The sequence below is a fragment of the Gopherus evgoodei genome, chromosome 11 (assembly GCF_007399415.2).
Source record: "Gopherus evgoodei ecotype Sinaloan lineage chromosome 11, rGopEvg1_v1.p, whole genome shotgun sequence".
In the NCBI taxonomy this organism is placed as follows: domain Eukaryota; kingdom Metazoa; phylum Chordata; order Testudines; family Testudinidae; genus Gopherus; species Gopherus evgoodei.
Genome location: NC_044332.1, coordinates 50,165,599 through 50,189,390, shown reverse-complemented (window position 1 = coordinate 50,189,390; position 23,792 = coordinate 50,165,599). Strand labels below are relative to the sequence as shown.

At 41.1% G+C, this 23,792-nt stretch overlaps 1 protein-coding gene across 3 annotated transcripts in view; it reads left to right on the top strand.

Moving 5' to 3' along the window:
• The window catches only part of GPD2 (glycerol-3-phosphate dehydrogenase 2), a 106,473-nt gene extending 83,576 nt beyond the window's left edge, over positions 1–22,897 (top strand). For all 3 annotated transcript variants that reach the window (XM_030579844.1, XM_030579842.1, XM_030579843.1), the window contains 8 exons: positions 5,201–5,335; positions 5,571–5,746; positions 6,314–6,445; positions 6,891–7,049; positions 14,125–14,237; positions 14,336–14,414; positions 14,523–14,621; positions 19,836–22,897. In XM_030579844.1, the coding sequence (XP_030435704.1) occupies positions 5,201–5,335; positions 5,571–5,746; positions 6,314–6,445; positions 6,891–7,049; positions 14,125–14,237; positions 14,336–14,414; positions 14,523–14,621; positions 19,836–19,961 (1,019 nt within the window). In that variant the 3' untranslated portion in view covers positions 19,962–22,897. The remainder of the gene's footprint in view (positions 1–5,200; positions 5,336–5,570; positions 5,747–6,313; positions 6,446–6,890; positions 7,050–14,124; positions 14,238–14,335; positions 14,415–14,522; positions 14,622–19,835) is intronic.
• The last annotated feature ends 895 nt before the right edge of the window (positions 22,898–23,792 follow it).

The window sequence follows — 23,792 nt, the reverse complement described above, 5'->3', positions numbered from 1 at the left end:
GTATCTTATTTCTGTGATTAGCACTTCATTTTAGCAGGTTAAACATGCTGGCAGAGCAACATCGATTCTGAAATCTATTCAGTGCTCTTTGGAGATATTTTTATAGTCTGTTATCGATTTTCAGTTATCAGTCATGTGAAAGCAGAATCTAAAAACATACCCCAAAATGCTTCAGCATAAAGCAAATCAGTCAATTGTTTCCTTTGTAAATTTAATAAGCAACACAATTAAGTTTTATAAAAGCCTCTACTGCTGTCATGTTTTATTTAAAAAGTAAAATGATTATAGAATCTACTTGTGGTTTTAAAAATAAATAATCTAATGGTATAAACTGATATGATCTGTGCTAAACCTGTGTTGAAAAGAGATTAAATTTGTTAAAACTTGGCATTTAATAATTTAATATTTTATATATTATAAAAAATAACGTGGAACATCTTTTAATTACAGTGATTAAAAAAGATTCAAGGTTTACATCAGAAAAAATACGGCTTTGCGGACTGATGGAAAAATTCAGGCTGCCTGTGCAGATTCCTTATACAGTCATCAATGCACTATGCAGGTGTACTTCTCTAACTGTATGTCACCTACTGCAGATATTCATAATGCTCCCATCCTCAGGGTGTTTAAAAGGAGTGGACTTTGTATCTTGCAGTAATTGGCCTCAGTGTGTATGTCTACACTGCAGTTAAAAACCCGTGGCTGGCCCTGTCAGCTTACTTGAGCTAAGGGCTGTTTAATTGTGATGTAGACTTGGGGCTCGGGCTGGAGCCCAAGCTCTGGACCCTCCGCTTCATGAGGTCCCAGAGCCTTGGCTCCAGCCCAAGCCTAAACATCTCTATTGCAGTTAAACAGCCCCTTAGCCTGAGCCCTGTGAGCCTGAGTCAGCTGACACAGGTCAGCCTCAGGTGTTTAATTGCATATAGACATACCCAATAAGTCACATGGCTGAAGCAAAGTAGTAGATGTTTTTTAGAGGCTAGGGTGTGCTGTATTTAGTTATACCTTCGAGGGTCTTTTATTTTTACTATTTGATGCCTTAAGGTTTTATATCTGTTGTTGAAAAGTTAAAATTGGCTTTATGGGTATACTAATAACTGACAAGGAGCCAAGAAATAGCATAAACATCTAACTGGTTGGCCATGTATTCTGATAGGATGGGAAAAATCAAGATAACTTTGTCTCTAACGGTGCTGAGGGTGGGAAGTTTGAAATCCTCTTACAATATCTCTTGTACCCGAGAAGGACAGTTGAATATGGACCACATGGACTCTTGCTGCTTATGAAATGTGTAAGATGAGGCCCTTTTAAAGCCACTATATAGTAATCTGAGAACCCAACCAATATTGGAAGTTAGTCTGGAGCACAAGTTGTTGGAGTACTGGAGCTCTGCTAATAAAAATGCATTCAACCCATAACTGTGTGTACACCTGGATATACTTGACAGACTTATTTGTCAAAATAAGAGCTTGGGATAGTAACTCAGTCATTTTAGAAGAATTTTCAAAAAGTGCATTGGAAACAAAATATCAGGCATGCAACAGAAAAAGTGATACCTAGAATGTTTAAATGCGAGAAGAGAAATTGCCCATCTGAAGTCAGAGACATGAGTGCATTGCACAGATTTAACTTACTGGTTGGTTTTCAAGCCTTTTGATTTTTCCAGTTTGGACAATGGACTTCTCTAGTTCTGGGTGCCTTTTTTCAGGTTAGAGTCTAGTGGGGTAAAATGTTTGACACTGATAATGCTGGTCTTTGATTCTCTAACCCTGCCCATTCCACTGCTCTGGAAAAAATCTCTCCTGTATTTTAAATTACTTTCTAAGGCTGTGACTACATTTCAAACTGGAGATGTAATTTCCCAGTTCAAGGAGACTGTGATAGGGTCCCCCTGCTGGTGGTACTCCACCCCAAAAAAGGAGCAGTAAAGGTGGGTCCTTCAGGCCTGCCTAGAGAGGCTGTAGGGAAGCAGTCAATGCAGCAGGCCCAGTTAAAAAGTAGCTGCAGGGCCTGAGCAGATTAGTTCTGGCAGGGATCAGAGGAATAATGAGGGGTGATCCTTGCCTGTGGCTGGAGCTTAAGGGAGAACCAGAGACTGGTTCTGGTGACAGTTGCATTCCATAAGTGATAACTTCAGCCCTGCGGTAAGGGTGAAGAGGAAGGAGCTACTTGGAAAGAGGCCTAAGGAATAGCAGCAGCAGCACATGACTGCAACTTATAAGGTCCCTAGGTTGAGACCCAGAGTAGTGGGTGGGCCTGTGTCCCCCCACTAGCAGGGTGGCCTGATCCACAAGGAGGGGATAAGACTTGTTTAGAGGACCAAGTGAAGGGCAGGTATTGGAGTCTCCAGGAAGAAAGCCCTGGGGACATTGCTCTATACAGGGCAGACACAGACTTAAAGCCAGCCCAGAAGGGGCTGAGAACTGAGCCCAAAGACAGGGCTGCAGATACGAACCAGGGCACTGTGATAGGCCCTGTTGTACCTTTGTTACCCCAGAAGGGTAATGTGATGAGCCACTGAAGACTTGCCTGGCAATAGCCAACAGGGAGCACCAGAAAAGGGAAGATTTCTGGTTCGCACTCTGCCAACAAGAGGTGCTCATGAGAGGTGAGTGTCCCCCGTCACAATGGCATGCTGGATGTAGCCATTGGTGGTGCGAGGATCTAACAATCCTGAGTACGTATTAAGGGTCTCGGATGGTACTTTGGGCAGCTAGCCTCTCCCTCAACTTGCACTGCTGTGGCTACACTCTATTTTTAGCGCATTGTCTCAGTTATATCTAGAATGAGTGTGTCTCCTCAGGCTGCAATTTACACTACCAGCTCTAGTGTAGACATACCCTAAGCCAACATATAGAGTAAGATTTTTAAGTTCACTGTTTCATGTTAAACCTCTACTTTTGAGCAACATCCTAAGACCATTTGGTTGACTTACCCTTGTGCTTCAACCATTCCTAAAGTCTTGAGAGCAGCCCTGGTTGTTTGAAGAATTTGCTAAGTGTTAATTTGTGTCTTGATGGAGTGAAGCTTGGATACATCAGTTGTTGGTAATTATTAATTTTTATAGCTTCATAAGTGTGCATGAAGATGAAAAAGAGAAGTCCTGTTCCAAGGAATTTAGTCTTGATTTCAGTGGGAGTAGCAACAGGACCTATCATATCAAGGGATTAAAATAAAGAAAAGGGGCAAGGAGAAACAGTGTAATGGAAAGACGGAGGTTGTTATAAGTTCCTTTTTCAAATTGTATAATTTTAACATGTTAACCTGAGGGACAAAAGTCAGTCAAGAGGGGCAAGAGTGATGGAGTGGAGCTCTCCACTGAAAGGCTAAATGGAAAAAATTAGAAGCTTTTACTGCTGGAAGTTTTTTTTGTTTATTTGTTTTTTGAGACGTGGTAGTGCTGATTGTTCTCAGAGCAGTAACTGGGTGCCGTATATTGTCTCAGCTGTTTGTTTTTATATGATAGTCATTTGATGTATTATTCACTCAACTTCTGTCCCTGCTGTATCCAGCCTTCCTGACACCTTAGACAGAGAGGGAGAAAGCAAGCTTTCATTTACCTTGTTTTATCTTTCACCTTCCATGTAACAAGGCATAAAAAAAATAAAATAAAGCTACACAGTAGTGGTGTTAATTCATCTAGGACTCAGAAAGGCCCAATGTGTTCCTTTATAATAGCCTAATTAAACAGTTTTCTCAAGACGAGAGAACAGCAGAATTGCAATTGCATCATTTTAAATAGTGTTGATGCCAATTACAGTGTTGATTGAGACCAGCTATGCTTTTCTGGTTTAAAAAAAAAATGTCAGTGTTGTGGCTCTCTGACTTTTTGAGGTAGTCCAGAGGAAACTCTAGCTCGAGGTATAGAACACAAATAGAGGGCTTAAGTGTGAGAACCTAGTGATTTCAAGGAAAACAACATCTTTTCCATTTTAAAAAATAAAATTACTATTATCCTGACTCCCTCACCCTAGCAAATTCTCTATGACCAATTCTCTCTGCCCATAGCAAACCATCACCAGCTCCACTCAACTGGTGAGAGATTTCCGGGATATGGAATCTCCCCCGCCTCCCCTCCTTCATTTCTACATACATCATGAAAGTATTTTGTGGAGAGGTTCAGCCCCTGGTTACTCACATGCTAGACATTTGGTGGGGAACCTCTTTGTTTCTCTCTGAACCCCCACATCAGGACAAATATTTTGGTGGGGACAGGGTGAGATTCCAGGTCTCCCCTCTTCCCCCCCTTTCAAATAACAGGTATAGGCTTGGCAGGGAAGGATTTCACTCACACTTTCCCTTTGTCTTTCTATTGTGGTCTTGGTGACCTCAAGATGCTAAGGTGCTAGGTAACCTTTGTGCAGAGAGCTAAAAGCATCATTAGCCTAGCTGGCCCAAAAGTAAGAAGGTTCTGAGATGTCCCTAAATATTGCCTAGTGGATCACTGTGTTAGCAGCTGAGCTATTAGGAGGATCATCCAGATAATGTTTTGATTCTGGTTACCAGTTGTTACTCAGCTGTTAATGAGCAAGTGGTTTTGATGCACTAGTATGTGGACTGTTGCATGTACAAGTTGCTGCTGACCAACTTTCTATGAGATAACTAAATAATAGGTCAGTGTGAAACATACCATGCAGCCACATAGATTGCGGCAGTTAGAAATAGTTGTAAAAGGAGGGTAGTGAAAAGAAATGAGCAGGGTGTTTGTAGAATGAAATAAAAAGTGTGCTGGAATTGTAAAACCACAGGCTATCACAAGTATCCTAATGTCCATCATATTTGAGGTTGTCTGAGCACATGACGGGGAACCAGGAATCTTGGAATTGTAACCCGGTTCTGATACTGAATCCCTCTCTTGTCCTTGAGAAAGTCACGTCAGCTTCTCTGTTCTTCAGTTTCCCCATCTTCAAAATGGGAATAATAATACTTCTCTCCCAAGGGGGTTGTGAGTATTAGAGAGGATTTCAATAACATTTTACAGACACTGTTTTAAGACCTAGGATGTGAGCAAACTGAGGATGCATATATTTCTGTCCTTGCCTATCTGCCTGTGAATTTTGGGGGAGAAATGTAAACATTGTTTGTGCCAGAGTAATTTTAAGAAAATGAAATGTTTGCTTTTAGTCAGAAAATAATAAGAAATCGATTAATTCTGAAGACTTTTTCTAATTCTGTTTGGCCATTATGTGCTTCTAAACAGTGAGAAGAGGAGATGTCTTGGCAGCATGGAGCGGCATTCGTCCTCTTGTCACAGATCCCAGCTCTAAAGACACCCAGTCAATATCTCGGAATCATATTGTTGCTGTTAGTGACAGTGGCCTTGTTACTATAGCAGGTACTGGAAATCCATTTCAGATATCTCGTATGGCTTTGTCAGGATTCCCCAGTGTATTTAAGTCAAAGGCAGTGAATGTTTGTACAGCAGGTTTGAAGGAACAAGCGATATTATTTAGTTAGTAGCGAACAAGTGATTTATTAGTTGAAATCCAGTAAGGATGAAACTGGACTAAGTGTGAAGTTTGGCCAATGCAACACACTTTCATTAGTTTACCAAAACAAATTGCTTGCAGGTGGGAAATGGACAACCTATCGCTCCATGGCACAAGATACCATTGATGCAGCCATCCAGGCTCACAACCTAAAGGCAGGTCCATGTAAGACGGTAGGACTCTTACTGCAGGGGGCTAAGGACTGGAGTCCTACTCTTTACATTAGGCTGGTCCAAGATTATGGACTGGAAAGTGAGGTGAGTCAACTATATTTTTACTCAATGTTTGTATTAATTATCAATAACATTTTTAAAAAAAAAAGCAGCAGCACGGCCTGTATTAAGGTTTCTCAGATTGGCATAAGACTACACTGGTTGGTCAGGGCAGAAATAATTATATAAGAAGGAAATCCAGTCACAAATTTTCTTTGCTAGTGGAGTGCTAAAAGCCATGTGCATTCTTTCTTTATTTCAGCGTCTGCATAATCACAAAGCTATGCCCTCTGTTTTTAAACATGTATGACAGCTTAGGTCTTTGGCACCTCAAGCCCAACAAAATCTATTCTTCAGAGGTGATCACAGTAGCAGAAAGGAGCTGAAGCATCATTAGTCACTGCTACATTGATACATGCATGGTAGTGTTAGTGCTGGTCTAAGCATTCACAACGCAACTAGTTTCCTCCCACACAATCAAAAACTAATACCATCTTCAACCTATTTATTACAGGCTATGGGAGAACTGACAAGACTAGCTTATATATATTCAGCTGTGCTTCAGAAAGTGCTGGGACGTAGTGTTTGCTAAATGTGCTCTTAATTCTATAGGTGGCTCAGCACCTTGCTTCTACGTATGGTGACAAGGCTTTTGAGGTGGCCAAAATAGCCCAAGTTACTGGAAAGAGGTGGCCTATTGTTGGAAAACGCCTTGTATCTGAATTTCCTTATATTGAAGCTGAGGTATGTGAAAATGGTTAGCTTATCGTCTGTGTAATTTGTGGTGATTATTAGTCACCCTCCCTGTGAAGTAGGAGAGGGGGATAGAGACTGTGTCTGGCATGTAAACAGAAATTTATTTGAGTAAAACATGGAATAATTTTTTTCTGAACTTTTACTAAAAGCATTTAGACATGTGAGCCAAGAAGCTTTTTTATATTGCAGCAAAAAAAGGGGGGCTTGCTTCATACAAATCCATTTTCTTCAATCACTTTAGCAAATTATGGCCTTGTGCACGTACACATAAGGTTCCATATCAGCTCCCTCTAGTGCTCTTGTTCGCCTTACCACCCGATTTACCAGAGCTTCATGCTATTTTTTCCCCTCATTCCCATGTAGGACCAGCCCTTTCCCATGTCCGGACACTGCACAATCTGACTTTTCTTTTTATCCAATTCTAATATCCTAGATTACGTATGGGGTAAAAGAGTATGCGTGCACTGCAGTGGATATGATTTCACGTCGCACTCGGCTGGCCTTCCTGAACGTGCAAGCAGCTGATGAAGCCTTACCAAGAATTATTGATATAATGGGGAAGGAACTTCACTGGAGTGAACAGAAGAAAAAGGTACAAAAGGCACTTTAGAACTGGAACTTTTTTTAAAGCTCTCTTGTAGAGCCCTGTGCAGGATTGTTGTTTTTTTTTAAATCCTGCTCTCGCCCTGTTTCTTGCATTTTTATCCTGTTCTCTCTCTTGCGGGATCTGTGGGAGGCAATCAGATAAAAAAACAAAACAATACAATACAAAACAAAACAACAAAAAAGCCCCAATTTTTTTTACCAATAAAAGAATAAAATAAATCTTGCTTAAGCCATATAAAAGTATACTTTAACCTCTGTTATAATAGGCATACAATCTTTCTATCCTTCACTTAAATTGAAGAATTTAAATCTATTTAAAAAAAGAAAAATTTGCTTGATGTTGCTGAAATTCCGTTTGACAAACTGATAAGAGATGGTGTGTTCTCGCAGATTACCACAGTCTGTTTTTTGCCCACCCAATCCCGCCTGCAACAAAATATGTTTAACCCATTCCTGTTAGTATGGCAGTTGGTTCTGTGGGGCATGCAGAATCCCAATCCTGCTGCAGGGCTTTACTCTTGTTTTCCCTAATTAATTTCAATCTTAACAAATGCATGTCTACACTGGTTTAATAGAACATTGCAAGTGCCCTTTTCTTCCCACAAGAATGATCTTTTGTCATACACCATTATAAAAACAAAGCTATCAAACCAGTTCCAACTGGTCTGAATAGATCAGACTCTATAGTGCTGTGCTGCTTAACTTAAAAGTGGAAGTAAAATTGGAAGTTTCATCCTGTTCCTTAATGCACATTGTGTTCAACATGAAATTTGGCTCAACTGGCCAGTCAGTTTGTGAGACATAAAATTTGAATTGTAGAAGTGTTTCAAGTCAGGACTGCTGTTTGTTGGTAGAGCTGTGGAAGGGAAGCTTGCGTGGTATTTGCCCATTGTTTTTTCTTTTGTATCCCTCATCTTCCTTCTCCTCTCTAAGGCTTCCTTTGTGAACTGATGATGAAGCTGGGCTTGATACCACTATTGGCCTCACTAATAGTCTCAAAGTCATCTTTCTCTCTCCTTTCCCTCATCTCTGAGAAGCCATTGAAATTTAGCGATATGGGATCTGGTCCGCATGGGGACCAGGTGGTGAGCATCCTTCACTTTCATTGGAAGATGAGTGACCAGCCCGTTGCAGGATCACACACTTAATGCTATAAAATGCGCTTGCACCATGAGGAGTTGTCATAACCTTAGTCCCAGATTTGGACCTTAGCGTCCAAAATATGGGGGTTAGCATGAAAACCTCCAAGCTTAGTTACCAGCTTGGATCTGGTACTTGCTGCCACCACCCAAAAAATTAGAGTGTTTTGGGGCACTCTGGTCCCCCTGAAAAACCTTCCCTGGGGACCCCAAGACCCAAATCCCTTGAGTCTCACAACAAAGGGAAATAATCCTTTTTCCCTTCCCCCCTCCAGGTGCTCCTGGAGAGATACACAGACACAAGCTCTGTGAATCCAAACAGAGTGACTCCCCCTCTCCGTTTCCAGTCCTGGAAACAAAAGCACTTTCCTCTTCACCCAGAGGGAATGCAAAATCAGGCTAGCAAATCCAACACACACAGATTTCCCCCTGATTTCTTCCTCCCACCAATTCCCTGGTGAGTACAGATTCAATTTCCCTGAAATTTCCCAGAAAAGAAAACTCCAACAGGTCTCAGAAAGAAAGCTTTATATAAAAAGAAAGAAGAAATACATACAAATGGTCTCTCTGTATTAAGGTGACAAAATACAGGGTCGATTGCTTAAAAGAATATTGAATAAACAGCCTTATTCAAAAATAATACAAATCAAAGCACTCCAGCACTTATATTCATGCAAATACCAAAGAAAAGAAACCATATAACTTACTATCTGATCTCTTTGTCCATACACTTAGAAACAGAAGATTAGAAAACAGAAACTACTTCTCCAAAGCTCAGAGAAAGCAGGCAGCCAGAAAACAAAGACTCAGACACAAATTTCCCTCCACCCAGAGTTGAAAAAATCCGGTTTCCTGATTGGTCCTCTGGTCAGGTGCTTCAGGTGAAAGAGACATTAACCCTTAGCTATCTGTTTATGACAGGAGTAGTGTCAGGGAGAAAAGTGCAGTAATGTGGGCTGGCTCATTCACTTAGAGATAGTGCTGTGTCCAAGCAGGATGCCCAGGTTTGAGCTTGATTCACTCACACCTCTTGAAGAGGGTAGGACCTGCATGCATGTTGTGGTTCTCTCAGCTCCTAAGAGAATGTAAAGCCTCCTATTGTTGGTTCATGATACCTTTTGGCCGATTAGAAGTTGTTTTAAAGTTCAGAAAGAGGCTCATTTTACTCCGGAGGGCATTCTTTGTTTAAAAAAAAAAAATTCTGTGCCAATGTGGAGGTGTGCGACCGGGGCTCGACCCTCTCTGAGGGCGGAGGGGAGCTACACCGGCCTGCTACATGTGGTCGAGTCCTGCCCTTTGCCTAAGGGCTGGGCGACAATGCACAGTCACTTGGGCTCAGACCTTCTGCTGCAAGGCTGAGCAACAATATACAGTTAGTGGGGAGCTCAGGCCCTCTGCTGCAGGGCTGAGCAACACTATATAGTCAGTTAGGAGCTCAGGCCCTCTGCTGCAGGGCTGAGCAACACTATATAGTCAGTTAGGAGCTCAGGCCCTCTGTTTCAGGGCTGAACAACAATCTAGAGCCAAGGGGGGTGCTCAGGCCCTTTGCTGCAAGGCTGAGTAACACACAGTCAATCGGGCTCAGATCTGCTGCAAGGCTGAGCAACACTATATAGTCAATCAGGGGTCAGACTTTCTGTTGCAAGGCTGAGCAACAATATATAGTCAGTTAGGAACTCAGGCCCTTCAGCAGGGGTGGAGCAAGCAATATAGCCCTAATGGCCTCCTCAGGCCAGGGAGAGGGGGAGTCTGCCACCCTTGAGAGGGTGGCAGGGGTAACGCAGGCCCTCCCACTCCACTGCGTTCCAGCCTGGGGTCCTAGTAGCAGCTGTCACTGCTGACAGTCAGTGGGGATCCTGACCGCAACACACTGACATGGGCTCGGGTAAATCTGCAGCCTGACTGGGGTCGGCTGCCCCTGGACTACTTCCAATTTCCCCCTCCGGGCCTACCTGGTCCGTGGTGTTCACTCCCGGGAAGTCCAACAGCATGGGCTCCTCGTGGCCGGGGCTGGGTGGCAGGTCCAGCAGCTCCTCTGGGAAATCCGTCCAGGCTTGCTCCGGGGATTCCTCGGGGTAATAGCAGGCGCGGGGAGGCTCCTGTGGCTCCTCCCGGTAGCGGGCGTGCGGGCGGAAGCCCCGGCCAGTCAGGGCAACTGCCCTGGGCCCCAGCGGCCTCCCAGTCTTGAGCTCCGTCTGGCAGGTCTGCTCCAGCGGTGGCTGGGCTCCAACTGAGCTCTGACGGCCAGCTTTTATGCTTCCGGGGTTGCTGCCTGACCCTCTGAGGGGCGGGCTCCCTACTCTGTAGCCCCGCCCACTCAGGTGTGCGACCGGGGCTCAACACTCGCTGAGGGCGGAGGGGAGCCACACCGGCCTCACTGCAGCCAAAAAATTAAAAATTGTGCGCACAATACTTTAAAATTCTGCAAGTTTTATTTGTCAACCAGCAAATGCAGAGGCTCCAGCATGGCAGTGCATGAAGGTGGGAGATCACCCTGCAGCCTCTTCCCCCCCGTCCCCCATCCTGGGACACGGACTCAGTGGTAAGGCTGCACCTGACCCTGACACAGCACAAGGCTTGGGCCTGCCCCAGAAACACCCTGAGGCCCTGCCTCTCTGTGCCAGGTGTACCAGGTGTGGGGCAGGCAGACTTAACCAGGCAGAATCCAACTGTGGAGAGGTTCTGTGTGTGGGGATCCAGGTGTGAGGTGAGAGGATTGTGTGGGGCAATCTAGGTGCAGGCAGCTCAGTGTGGGGGTCTAGATGTGGGGGGATCTGGATGCACAGAGGCTCATTGGGGAGGTTCAGGTGCAGGGCCAATGGGACTCTGCAGGGGCTTCCAGGTGAAAGTGGTTGGGGCTCAGCAGAGATGTCTGGGTGTGGGGGGTCTCAGCAGGGGAGTCTGAGTGCTTGGAGTGGGGCTTGGTGGGGTGGGGCATCTGGGTGCAGCTAATTGGGAGTCAGTGGCATGGGTGTCTGAATGTGGGGGCTCAGGGTGGTGCAGGGGTGTGGGGCTCATCAGGATGGGAATTTGAGTGCAGTAAGCTCAGTATGGGGGTAGTCTGGGTGCAGGGGTTGGGGTCTGGAGGCAGGGGGTCTGGGTATAGGGGGCTTCAGATGCAGGGGTTGAGATTCAGTGGGGTGGGGTTCAGGTATGGAAGACTAGGGGGGTTCTGGGTGTATGGGGTGAGGGTTGGTGGGGGTGTCTGGATATGGGAGGTCCAGATGCATGGGGGGTTGGGTGGATGGGGGAGCAGCTCCCTGTACAGTGACCTCTTCCCCTCCCTCCCACGGCTGAGGAGCAATGGGGACAGAAAGCAGGAGATGATGCTGAGCTTCTTGAAGCTGGAAGAGGTTTCTGGGTGTGTCTGACACAGCTCCAGCCACTTCTTGCAGGAGAAGAGAAGGCCCGTCGTTTCCTGTCTCCAATCCAGCTGGGATTAGCAGTTGGTCCCGGCTCATGGTAGGAGCCACTGGCTGGGGTGTCCCCAGCTCAGCTGTGATTTACCTATCCGCCAGCTGCTCCGCGTGCCTGAAATGATGAACCTGTGCAGCTAGGGAGTGGTGCACGACTGGTCTTGCAGCTTCCCTGTCAGAAAGCAATTTTTCTGCAGGGAAGCAAAGAAATCTGCAAGGGACATGAATTCTATGCATAACCAGTGGCAAGAATTCCCCCAGGAGTTTCATTTGAATTCTCCCAGCTGGAGGACTTTTGGTGACTCTAAGCCTTTCCAGAGGGATGCATAAAAAGAGTAATGCAGTTATATCACAGATGTGTGCTATTTGCTTGGTATGTATCCTGAAGGAGGAAGGGAAGGGTTGTTGGACTATAGCTACAGTAACCTAACTGGAAGGGGTTTGATTAAAAATAGAGAAACAAAAGAAATTAAATTCAAAATAAAATCATTGTAATAAATTAGTAAGTGTTAGGATTAATATAATTCTGTCCAAAACATTAGGTTAAAAGTGCTAAGGTTGCAAAACAATCAGAAAATGTCAACACTGAGATTGCATGGCAACCTTTCTCTGCCCCTTTGTGCATATGCATTATGATACAGTCTTTAGTTGCATGATCAAACACCATTTTTCCAACAATACAAATAACATACAGTTTCTGCAAAAAGAACAGGAGTACTTGTGGCACCTTAGAGACTACCAAATTTATTTCAGCATAAGCTTTCGTGAGCTACAGTTCACTTCTTCGGATGCATAGAATGGAACACACAGACAGGAGATAAGTGTAGACTGCTGGTCTCTCTCTCCAGCCCAGGAAGGAGTGACACCAGTTTCTGAATCAGCCCCTTTTTTCTCAGGGCTTCATTTATTGGTCGTACCAACAGTCTTCAGAAAAAACACCAAATAAACAGTTCAGCATAAATCCAATGGCTATACCAGGTCCCTTTCCCTTATCAGGGCTTCATTGTGGGAGTCCCCAGCTCTGGTAGCTCTTTCCCAGTGCCGCAAGCCACCTGTCTGGGAGTCCCACTGCTGCCGGAGCCAACCTGCTGCTTACAGCACTCCTCCCTTACTTCTTTCAGGCCTTAGCAGAATCCAGTGCTTATCAGGCAATCACCTGATCCCTTGTAAATTGCCAGGTATTAATCTATTTTTAACAGGGTTCTGCCTTAGTACATGACTCACAGGCCCCAGGACCCCTGGCTGTTACGGGGGCAGATCACCCTGTTACAGTAACTACACATATAGCATCTTTAAATGTGATTCTTTTTCATTCCTATTTATATGGTCTATTTTCATTATGGTCCAGTATATCTTTATTGCTGTTTGTGGGGGGTGGGAGTGCAGTATATTATCGGCACACCATTCCTTAAGTTTTCCAGGGGAGGAGGCCATTAACTTCAAAGCTAACTTAGGGCTTGATCCTGTGAAGACTTCTGTGTACATGCTTACCATGAAGCTTGCGAGTAGTCCTGATAAGCTTAGTAGTTCTCCTCATATCCTTAAAGACCTGAACAAGAGTTCTGCTCAAAAGCTTGTCTTTTTCGGCCACAGAAGTTGGTCCAATAAAAGATATTATAGCCTCACCCACCTTGTCTCTCTAATATCCTGGGACCAGTAGAGGTACAACAGTACTGTAAAAAACAGTGGAAGATATTGAATTAATCACATGTGTAAATCTTTGTCACATGTGCGCCCCGGCTATAAACTTAGGGAGCATACACACACACATGCCCAGCAAATTTGTACTATTGGTATGTGCCATCTATAATCTACTTACTGTAAACTCTTTGTATTGGTGACTTTTATGGCATACATTGACCATAATACTAAAGATGCTACATAATGATAATTAAGGTTGTAGAAAATAATTGTATGCTAAGCTAATATACTGTATTATATATTTGAGAAATAGTATGTGATCATTTGATTAAAGGCTGTGAATTCTCATTTGACTACAATATTGAAGGGAGCTGCAAGGGTCAGAGCCAATCTCTTAGGTAAATATGCATTTTATGGCCTTCCACACAAGATGTTAAATACCAAAACCACCACCCACAACTCTTAAATAAGCAAAGAATAAGATACCAATTTTTAATTAAAGACGATGGACTTGAGCTGCAAGTGCTGTTTTTGCTGACCTCAGCGTGAGTTGCATGTGTGAATTGAGGACATGATATGGCCCTAAAAATCTTTGTACTCCATGTCTTCAGCGTAATTATCAATTGTCAATCAACACTTGTACATCAAAGCCAGTGATCTAGGTGAAGCATGAAATGGTTCCTTATCTTAATGGCCTTGCTCACTCTTAAGCACCCTTTGGCCATCAAATGCTGATATTCCTCTAAGGACCAGCAATTATAAGTATGTGAAAAGAGCCAATGAAATATTATGGTATAGAAGAAATTCAGCATGTAAATATTCAGTATTATTCTAGAACTGAGACTTTGTTTCTTTCATATTTTAGGAAGAACTTGAATCTGCTAAAAAGTTTCTGTATTATGAAATGGGCTACAAGGCAAAATCAGAGCAATTAACAGACAGCTCTGAAATCACACTTATACCTTCAGATATTGACAGGTAAATGAAGTACAAATGGACCTCCCAGATAGTTCCTGGGAAGGTATTTCTGTCAATCTTTTGTGTATACCTTTTCCATTAATAATTCTATTTTGCAGATATAGAAAGAGATTCCACATGTTTGATAAAGAAAAGAAAGGCTTTATTACCATACTAGATGTTCAAAGTGTGTTAGAGGTAAAATTTCTCTCTTGATTTTTTGAATTCTTATGTCAGTTGTGTAGTACAGCATAAATCATGTTTAACTGTTGTGGTAATTTGCCTGTTGTGGTGTTTTTTATTTAGAGCATCAGCATTCAAATTGATGAAAATACGCTTCATGAGATTTTAAATGAAGTGGATTTGAACAAAAATGGGCAGGTTGAACTCAATGAGTTTTTGCAGGTGAGTGGTTTTCTATTTTAATTGTAATGGAACAAAAGAACCCTCTTCTCCTTTTGCTCTTTATATGGGAAATTAAAATCAAAGCTAGATGTAGGGTTTGTACATATAATTTTACAGACTTGCCATTAATTTATGTTGCTTAAAGGTGGACAATGTTTGTATCAATGTTAAGAAATACCAACAATGTCTATACCAGTATTCGTATTGATCACAAAATGTCCTATACTCTGAGCCTATCCTTGTAAGGGCAAATGCTGCAGCATGTGCTTACAATTTTTTTTAGTGATGACCATTATGTCTGAACAAAGCAGTGGAGAGAAAGACTAAGGGGTTGTTTTCACTACTTTATTAGCTTGACGTATAACTCAGTTTTATTGCTAACCCAATTGACGTCCAGCAAACAAATCTCTAGTTTGAGTTGGGTGATGCTTTAAGATCCAGCCAACTAGCCCATCAGTGGGTATGGTTGGCTAACAACAGCACAGTAATGCAGTGGAGATGCATCAGCTCACATCACAGCAACTCATCAGCCACTAATTGAATCCTTCTGTGTAGCTCAAGTGTTGCGCATTGTGGTCCTTCTCTCTAGAGACTAGCTCTGAGTGAGAATTACCACAAAGCAGAACACTAGGCTAGCTCGAGTGTAGTAACGAGTGTAACACGCATCCGCAAAAAGAATGAGGAGTAGTTGTGGAACCTCAGAGACTGACAAATTTGAGCATAAGCTTTCGTGGGCTAAAACCCACTTCATTGGATGCATGCAGTGGAAAATACAGTAGGAAGATGTGTGTATATATACACAGAGAATATGAAACAATGGGTGTTACCATGCACACTATAATGAGAGTGATCAGTTAAAGTGAGTTATTACCAGCAGGAGAGGGGAAAAAAAAATAAAGTTTTTGTAGTGGTAATCACAATGGCCCATTTCCAGCAGTTGACAAGATGGTGTGAGGAATCCAAGCTAACTGTTGCAGTGAAGAATTTACTGAGGCTGAAATCCTGGCCCCATTGAAATCTATAGGAATTTTGAATATGGCCTTCATTGGGGCCAGGATTTCACCCCAAGTGTAGATTGCCTGTCCTGCATTGGCAAGGAGACATCGTAGATGAGCTAGTAGGTATCCATCCATCCATGACTGATAGGAGTTTTCTTTTAAAACATGGAGTTTGTCTGCCTCCCAGCTATCAGGAGGTTAAACAGTGCGCTGTCTTCTGTACTGTTTTTTAAAGTAACCCAACTAAAAGGGGAAAGAACAAAAGACTTCATGCTTCCCTTGACTTCTGTGAGAGAGGACACTAAACCAGCAGATCTGAACTGGGGGCAACAGAGAAATGACTAATGGTGGTTGCTGCAAACTCAAACCCTATACCTGCATCTCCATTTAGAACCCTACCTTTAGGGATAGGGTTAGGAGCCCATCACTCTCTGTAAGTCTCCTAGCAAACTTGAGGGGCGAAACAGAACAATATACTGCTGAACAATTCTGCAGTAGTAATTTATGTGGATTTTGTGTCTGTGCTGTGGAGATTCCGTCAGGGAACAGCTGCAGTTGGGTAGCAATGCTGTCAAGAGTCCTCAGAAGCTGTTTAAGGCCACAAGGCCTAGGCAATGCAAGAGGGCGAAATACCCCTTATCCCCCATCCTCCCGCAAAGAATTCCCAAGCAACTCTGAAACTCAAGGAGTTTTTCTATGCAGAAACAAACCGCCTTAGGCCCAGACAGTATATCCTGTAGTGTGAAGGGGTATCCTTTTCGGTAGTAGAGGGTTGACTCCTACCCTCAGATTCATGTCTGCTGTTTCCATCAAATTAGGTGTGAGCCACCCACACGTCTGAGGGCACAGCTTGGCCAGCCACTGCACAGTTAAAACAAGAGCATTTGTTCATACTGAATAGGACTATTGATTAAAAGCTTCACTGTAAAAGTATTAGGGGCAAGAAAGAGCACGTTCAATGTGTGGTCTATGCTATCCATGTTGTCTTGCTTAATTTCTGAATGATCTAAAGAGAGAAGACATCAGAGTGCATGAAAGGGGGACATTAACATCAGTTGTCTATGCATCTTTCTGCAAATGCTTCACAAGAAAAAAATAGAAGGCAGTAAAGATACCACTGAATTATTTGCCTCCATCCATTTGACTCCCCTCACATGAGCAGCTTGTTGCCAGCCAGCCAGCCAGGTCTGTTTTTGTAGAGTCTTTATTGGTCAGGTATTTCAAATGACTGCCAGGTCTTTCTCGAATCATGGCAATGATGAATGCTGAACATGTGATAAATTACTGCTGGGGATTTTGGTCAATGTCAGCCATTTCTTCACTGTGTCAAGTTAAACAAACAAGATCAAGGCAAAGGAAATGGTAATTGTCTCTCTCTGGAGATGAGCTGTAGATAAGAGCATTCTTGAATCTAAATGCAGAAAATTTTCACAGCTTATGTCCGGCATTGCAAAAAAGGAGGATTTATTTGCCTAAAACATAATAACCAAAAAAACATTTAAAATAAAATGGAAAAAATAGCCCTGTGATGACATACTAATAAATTTTCTTTTAAAAAAGAATCACACCTTTTCAGGCAATTGAGAGCTCTCCTTTTGTATAAAAGTTTCAACTGGGGAAGAAGAGATGTGACTTTGCATTTTATAAACAGAACTCTCTCCGTTTATGATTGTGGGTAGGTTGGTTAGTTGGGGTGCACTATAATTAAGAAACTGAAAACTGGCAATTAATCATGCAGTGTTTATTGTGCTCAATTCTCTCTTTAGAGGTTGTATGTTCTGTGGTTTTAATGCTTCCAAAATGTGAATGACAGCACTTTTTGCATATTTTTTAAAACTGTAATTATTGGTGGCTTCTAGTTTATCCTCTGCGTTTCAAAAAAGCACTGTAAGCCACATTTGAAACAGATTCCTTAAAAAAATAAACGTTTGAAATCTGGTTACTGAGCTCAAAGTTGCAATAATCAGACCTTTTGTACATTTGGGCTGAATGTCTTCTATATATGTGGACAGCATGCAGCATATTGTGCACTACTATAAATTAAGTTTTAAAATAACAAGTAAAAAAGGTAGCAAGTAATAAAACACACCAGATTTTTGCACCAAGGTAATTAAATGTGTGGAACTTATGTAAATGGTGGTAAATCCTTTAAGATGGATCTATTAGGATTCATGCTCCTGTTGTGTTTGCTTTCTGAAAACTTCCACTGGATTACGTTTCCTGGCAGAATGTTTGTGGAAACTTTTATGTTTGCAAATACTTGTGGAAATTTGTATTTGAATGTGTGCCAAGGTGCTTGCTCACTTGTCCAAGTGGGGAACAGAGCACTGCCATGTGATTTTTCTGACCAGTTGCAAACAGTCAACAATGAATGCTTTCAGAGACTGTCTGCAGTCTATCTAATGAGTTTAAAAAAGTTAGGAATTTTTAAATAAAGAATAATCATGAAGAAAGTATGATGCTCAGATATATCACAAGCAGAAGCTAAATTCATTAGGTACGTTGTTACAAAGTGTTTGCTAAGCTCTAGTCTAGTCTTTAAGAGAAAAGTCAGATAAGTAAAATGAGAGTTGCATATTTTGCTACCATACTGATATCACGCAAATCAATACTGGAGGAAGGAAGATAAAAAAGGATGTTTTCCTGATTCTTGTAGAGTAAGACCTGAGTAGAGGAACATATCAGCATCTGGGTCGCCACTGCATTTGTGATCACTAGTCTGTTGCATCACAGACCAGTTTCTTGGCTGTGTCAATTGGCATACTTCCACTGGTGAGAGCGGAACTATGACAGTTTACACCAGCTGAGGATCTGGCAGATCCTTATTACTTGTGTAGATATTTTGATATTTTTCGAACAGCAAGTAGTTTTCTTGAGTACTGTCCAAGGGCCTAAGCTGCCTTTACTTACGTGGACCAGAGATAGTGAAACCATGTGAAACTATAGATAGAGGGCATAGAAGATAGGGGAAAGATCAATTAAACAGGAGGAGGAGGGACTGGATGAATTGGCCCTCTGTGGCATGCTCCCCATGGGGCCTGGCAGATTTTTCTACTAGAAATTCTCTTAGAAGTTAATTATTCTCCAGGTCACCAGGTTTGTGTAGGCCCAAGTGTACCTGCGATAGTTTTGAAAAAGGGAAGAAATTTGAAGTGAGTGGCTACTCTAGCTGCTGGTGGGAGGAAGAAATCATATTTTGTAAGTGCCAATTGCTTTTTGTACTGGAAAGTCTCTTACTAGCTGACTACATGTAATTTCAAGTCCAATGCGGATCTTATCTGTTGATTTTTAAAAACAAAAAGCTAAAGTCTAACACTAGAGTGTGTTCATTAAGGTAGTGCTGAGAGTCCAGTTTCAAGGACTTAAATGCAACCTAGTTTTAAAAGTCTAAAGAAACTGGGATTTAGAAGAATTGTGCAAGTCTAGTACACTATCACTACAATAAGACTGCTTAGTGAGAAAGGTACACTGCAAGGGCAGTGGTAGATCAGGAGCCATGTTCTCTTTTCTGTCTTTGTGACTCCCTTTTTAGATTTAAAAATAATTCACGCATATGAATTACCTTGCAAGCTTGGTTGTAATGAATGGCTTTAGAAAGCCATGGTGTGGGGGGGGTCTGTTGCACTGTTACTTACAAATATATCACATCCGTAATTTGTACATACACAGGCTAAACTACCATTGGCCATACTGGAAAATGTACATTTAAAGGGCGCCACAATCCAGGCCTAGAAAGCAATACCTACCATTTTGCTTAAAACATATAATAACAGCATTATTTGTTGTGTTTTAACATTTGCTACTGGTTTGGACAATATACTTCATAAACTCTGGCATTGTTTACACTGGAGATCTGTCTCAATTTCAGCCATTGGTAACCAGCCATCAGGGGATGCTGCAACCATTCCAAATCCCTAGTATAGACAGTGTACATAGCTACAAACTGATTTACATCAGTGTAGTATATCCTGGTTTCAAGAGCGGTAGGGTGCATCAATGGAAATAGCGGCTCACAGCAATTTACCTTGTCTACATGATGGGTTTGCTTTAGTTGCAGCTACCTTACTGGTTGGCCACCGACGGGTGGAATCCCCAGTGCAAGGAAGACTTTAGCCTTTGGGGATAGTATCTCTTTAAGTGTTGTCTACCAATTAAATTTGGCTACTATCATTAATATGCTGTAAACATCGTGGTTTTTGTTTTTTGTTTTTTAAAGCTCATGAGTGCTATTCAGAAAGGATATGTGTCTGGAAGCCGATTGGCTGTACTCATGAAAACTGCTGAAGAGAACCTACGTGAGAGAGTTGTTATTCCAGTAGATCGAAGTGGTGGTGGACTGTGAGTTTGAGAAGCACAAAACCTGCTTACAGCTACAAGATAGTTTGTCTATGTGTAGCTGCCTCATTCAGTGCTGGAAAATATTCCAGTGCTTTCAAATGTCTGTTTATTCTACATGATCTGTATCTGGCGGTCAGGGTATACAAAAACATACTGATACATTTCTTTTCCTTATTTTCTGTGCTGATATTAATACTCCAAAATATGGCCTTTTGGACTGGACATGCTTTAGAGGTAGAAATTATTTGCAGGAATTCAGAATAGTCTGCAAAAGGCTTGTTCACAGATACTCCCTCTCACAGCCTTTGTTAAGCTTTTAGATAATCTTCACCCTTAAAAAGAAAATGATGCACAAAGAGTGACTGCTGCCTGAGATCCACATCATTAAAAGTATAATGCATATGTGCAAGACCATATGTGTTCAAAGTGCCTGTCCACAAAAAGGAAGAGAGGAATCATTTTGGTGGGGGAAGGGGGAATGTTCACATTTAGGTTTCAGGAGGATGCCACAAAGAAATATCTTGAACACTGCCTAAATTAAACATCCTGATAAGGAATCATAGTGATATTTATAGAACGTTACATAGATAGTCACTTCAATACTTCTCAATGTTGTTCTCATTCAATGGCACCAATTTTACTGCTAGACAGATTTCTGGCAATAAAAATTTGACAGCATGAGACTGGAAGAGCACAAGATTGGACAAAAAACCCAAAAGTCTCGTAGATGAGTTATAATGTAGAGTTAAAAATGTATGGGTACAGCTTTCACTCCTCTTCCTGTAAGTGTGAAAACCATGCTTGTCTAGCAGGTATTGGAGTCTACTATAAAGTCTCATACTGTTTGTTTTTGTATTTTTAGACAAATATTGAAAGTATGTAAAACAAGAACTTTGCCATAGTGCACTAATCCTAGCCACTTAATATTTGCAAAATGTACACTTAAATGGGAAAGTTACTTTGCATTTCAGCAGGCCTTACTGAAAAGTGGTAAGGGCTATTCAGCAAATTAATGCAAAGGCGAAAGATCCAATTTTGGACCATTTATTTGAGCCATTCTCAACACATACTCCACCTGGCTATTTACCTTGCAACTCTTCCTGTTATTAAATTGGCTATGATCAGCATTAAGATCAGATGGAGGATTTCTGCCTGATCTGTGACAGGGAGGGGAGAATGAATGCATATTTTATTGGTGACTCTCTTTCATAATACTCCTTTGAGTATGAATACCAGTTTACATCTCAAACGAGAAGCCTAGAGTTTTTAAAGTGCTACCACATATGTACACAACTAAATGCAAACTGAATTTAATCCTGTTTTGCAAATTCCTTAACATGATACTAAGTTAATATTCTGCAAGCAGTACAGTTCTGAAAAATAGTCAATTTAAAAAAAGAATCATATCCAAAGTATATAAGTGCTGAGGATTTATAGTAACTATAATAATAGTGCTAACTGCAGGTGGTAGTGTGTGAATATTTTGATCTAGCAAGTTCCAGCTATTAAAAACTGTACTTATCTAAAAATGGACGGAGGAAAACCCCACCTGCAGTTCTTAAATGAATATGGAGCACTTAGTCTAAGCAACATCTTGTGGGGGAGACAGTCTTCTAAAAAGTCCCTGGTAAGATCCTTTTAAATGATTTTCATTATTAGATTTTCCTAACATCAAGATGCTTTGTACCTTATTGTACACATTGCAATGGAGAACCAACTTTCCTTGCCTTTGAGACCACCGAGCACTCATTAGTATGGCTCAGTCTATGTGAATTAAGTCCTCGTGCACACTTGATTATATGAGGTCTATTTATGAACAGAAAGGGCCATAGGATTGTTGCTCTATTACATTTATGCATTGAAATATGTCAGTATACACTGGATAAAATGTATATCTGTATTTTTGAGGTGTAAAGCTATTTGTGTCAAATGTCCTTTCACGGTAAAGAGTAAAGAACACAATAACAATTTTGCCACATATTCTAGAACTGGAAGGAAATCAAGGTACAATAATACAGAGTTTTGTTTTGTATTTTTCAAAAAGACATTATGCTACCAATAATTTTTAAAGTGTAATGGCTACAAGTGACATATATAAGAGGCTTTTTCAGATCAGGCGAATAAAACCATTGCATTTAACATTTTCTATGGTTCAGTACACCTTTTAAAATAATTCCTCCTCTACTCCCTGAAAAGTTATACTATTAATAATAATTGAAGTTTCACTGTAAAGCCTAGACTGTCTACCACATACTCACTCCTTGCTGTTCTTTTGCTTTGCTAATGTAAATATAACAAGCAGAATGTAAAGGGATTTTCAAGGCTGTGTGCCTGTCCTCTTATATTGATTTACTTTGAATTTTAGTTGCAATAAATGTCTTAGCTCTCTGCTTTTTTGTTTTTTTGTGGCAAAATAGAATGTGTATAAATACTTACTTTGTACAACATAAAAAGTTGCATATATTATTTATACTGGTTTAAATAGTAAAACAAAAAAAATCCAGAATTATTTGATTTCATCAACACACTTTATGTTTTGAAAAAAGATTACTTCATGATTACTGTTCAGGTCAATTCAGCTGTAAAATTTCATTGTTCTGCATTGTTCTAATGTAGTATGAAACTACTGTTTAAACAAAAACTATAAGCCCAATAGTGTCTGGGGGTGGGGGGGAATGTATACTGCATATTTTTCCATGTGGCACTTTTATGTATTTTGTTGGGTTATTGTTCTAGATTGGACTGTTAAATACTGTGTTTGAGACTGGGTTGTCATTTTTATAACTGTCTCAGTGTTTTATTGCCATTATTTATTACTTTTGATATACAGAATGAGCCGCATGCATTTATAGAGCAATAAGAGAATATATTTAATGTGCCTTGTTTTTAACTGAATAAGAACTGAAAGCATGAATCAATAAAACTGATTAAAATGGTCCACTCACGAGTACTTTGATGTTACTGGCAGTTACAGAAATAACTTTGCTTAGCCTTAAACAAGTTCAGAATAAAGTTGCAAAATTGATACTTTTTAGTAAATACTATATATAGCAAATACATGTCATTTAGTTCAGAATTCAGTGGTTTTAAATCATAGCAGTTAATACAGATTTAGCATTATCAGGTAGATTCAGTTACTGCTGAAATCCGGGTGAGAGATTCTGAGAGTATCTTATTTTTTAATCTCATACTAAAAATACAACTAACCAATTTCAGCAGACATTTTGTTTAACCAAATCTTTTCCAGCTCAATCTTCCTATGCACACTGATAAATTTTATCATAACTAAAATAAATAAAAATAAATGGAAAGGATTACATACAAGATCCGTTTTTTGATCATTGTATGTGTTGGGTTAGTCTAGGCTTGCCAAGTGTTGATAAATGTTCTGACAGAAAAATGCTATATATTTTCATTGTCAGTAAATCAGAATAGCTGTTATCAGTTTTAACACAAATTTTATAATGCCAGTGTTATTTTATAGGTCTTAATTTAGTCATGTGACAGGGATATCCTATATTTTCATTTAGTCATGCTGCATGCAGACATTGTGTATAGGGTGACCAGACAGCAAGTGTAAAAAATCAGGATGGGGGGTGGGGAATAATAGGTGCCTATATAAGAAAAAGCCCTCAAAATCAGGACTGTCCCTATAAAATCGGGACATCAGGTCACCCTGATTGTGTATGTGCTGCAGGGGTGAACACCAAAGCACTGTAAAATATACTTAATTGATACCTCCAGAGTGCAATTGCAAAAGATTAAAAAATCTGTGCATTCTGCCTTTATAAATGATTTATCAGAAAACATTTGCCACAATACTTTCTCAAATACT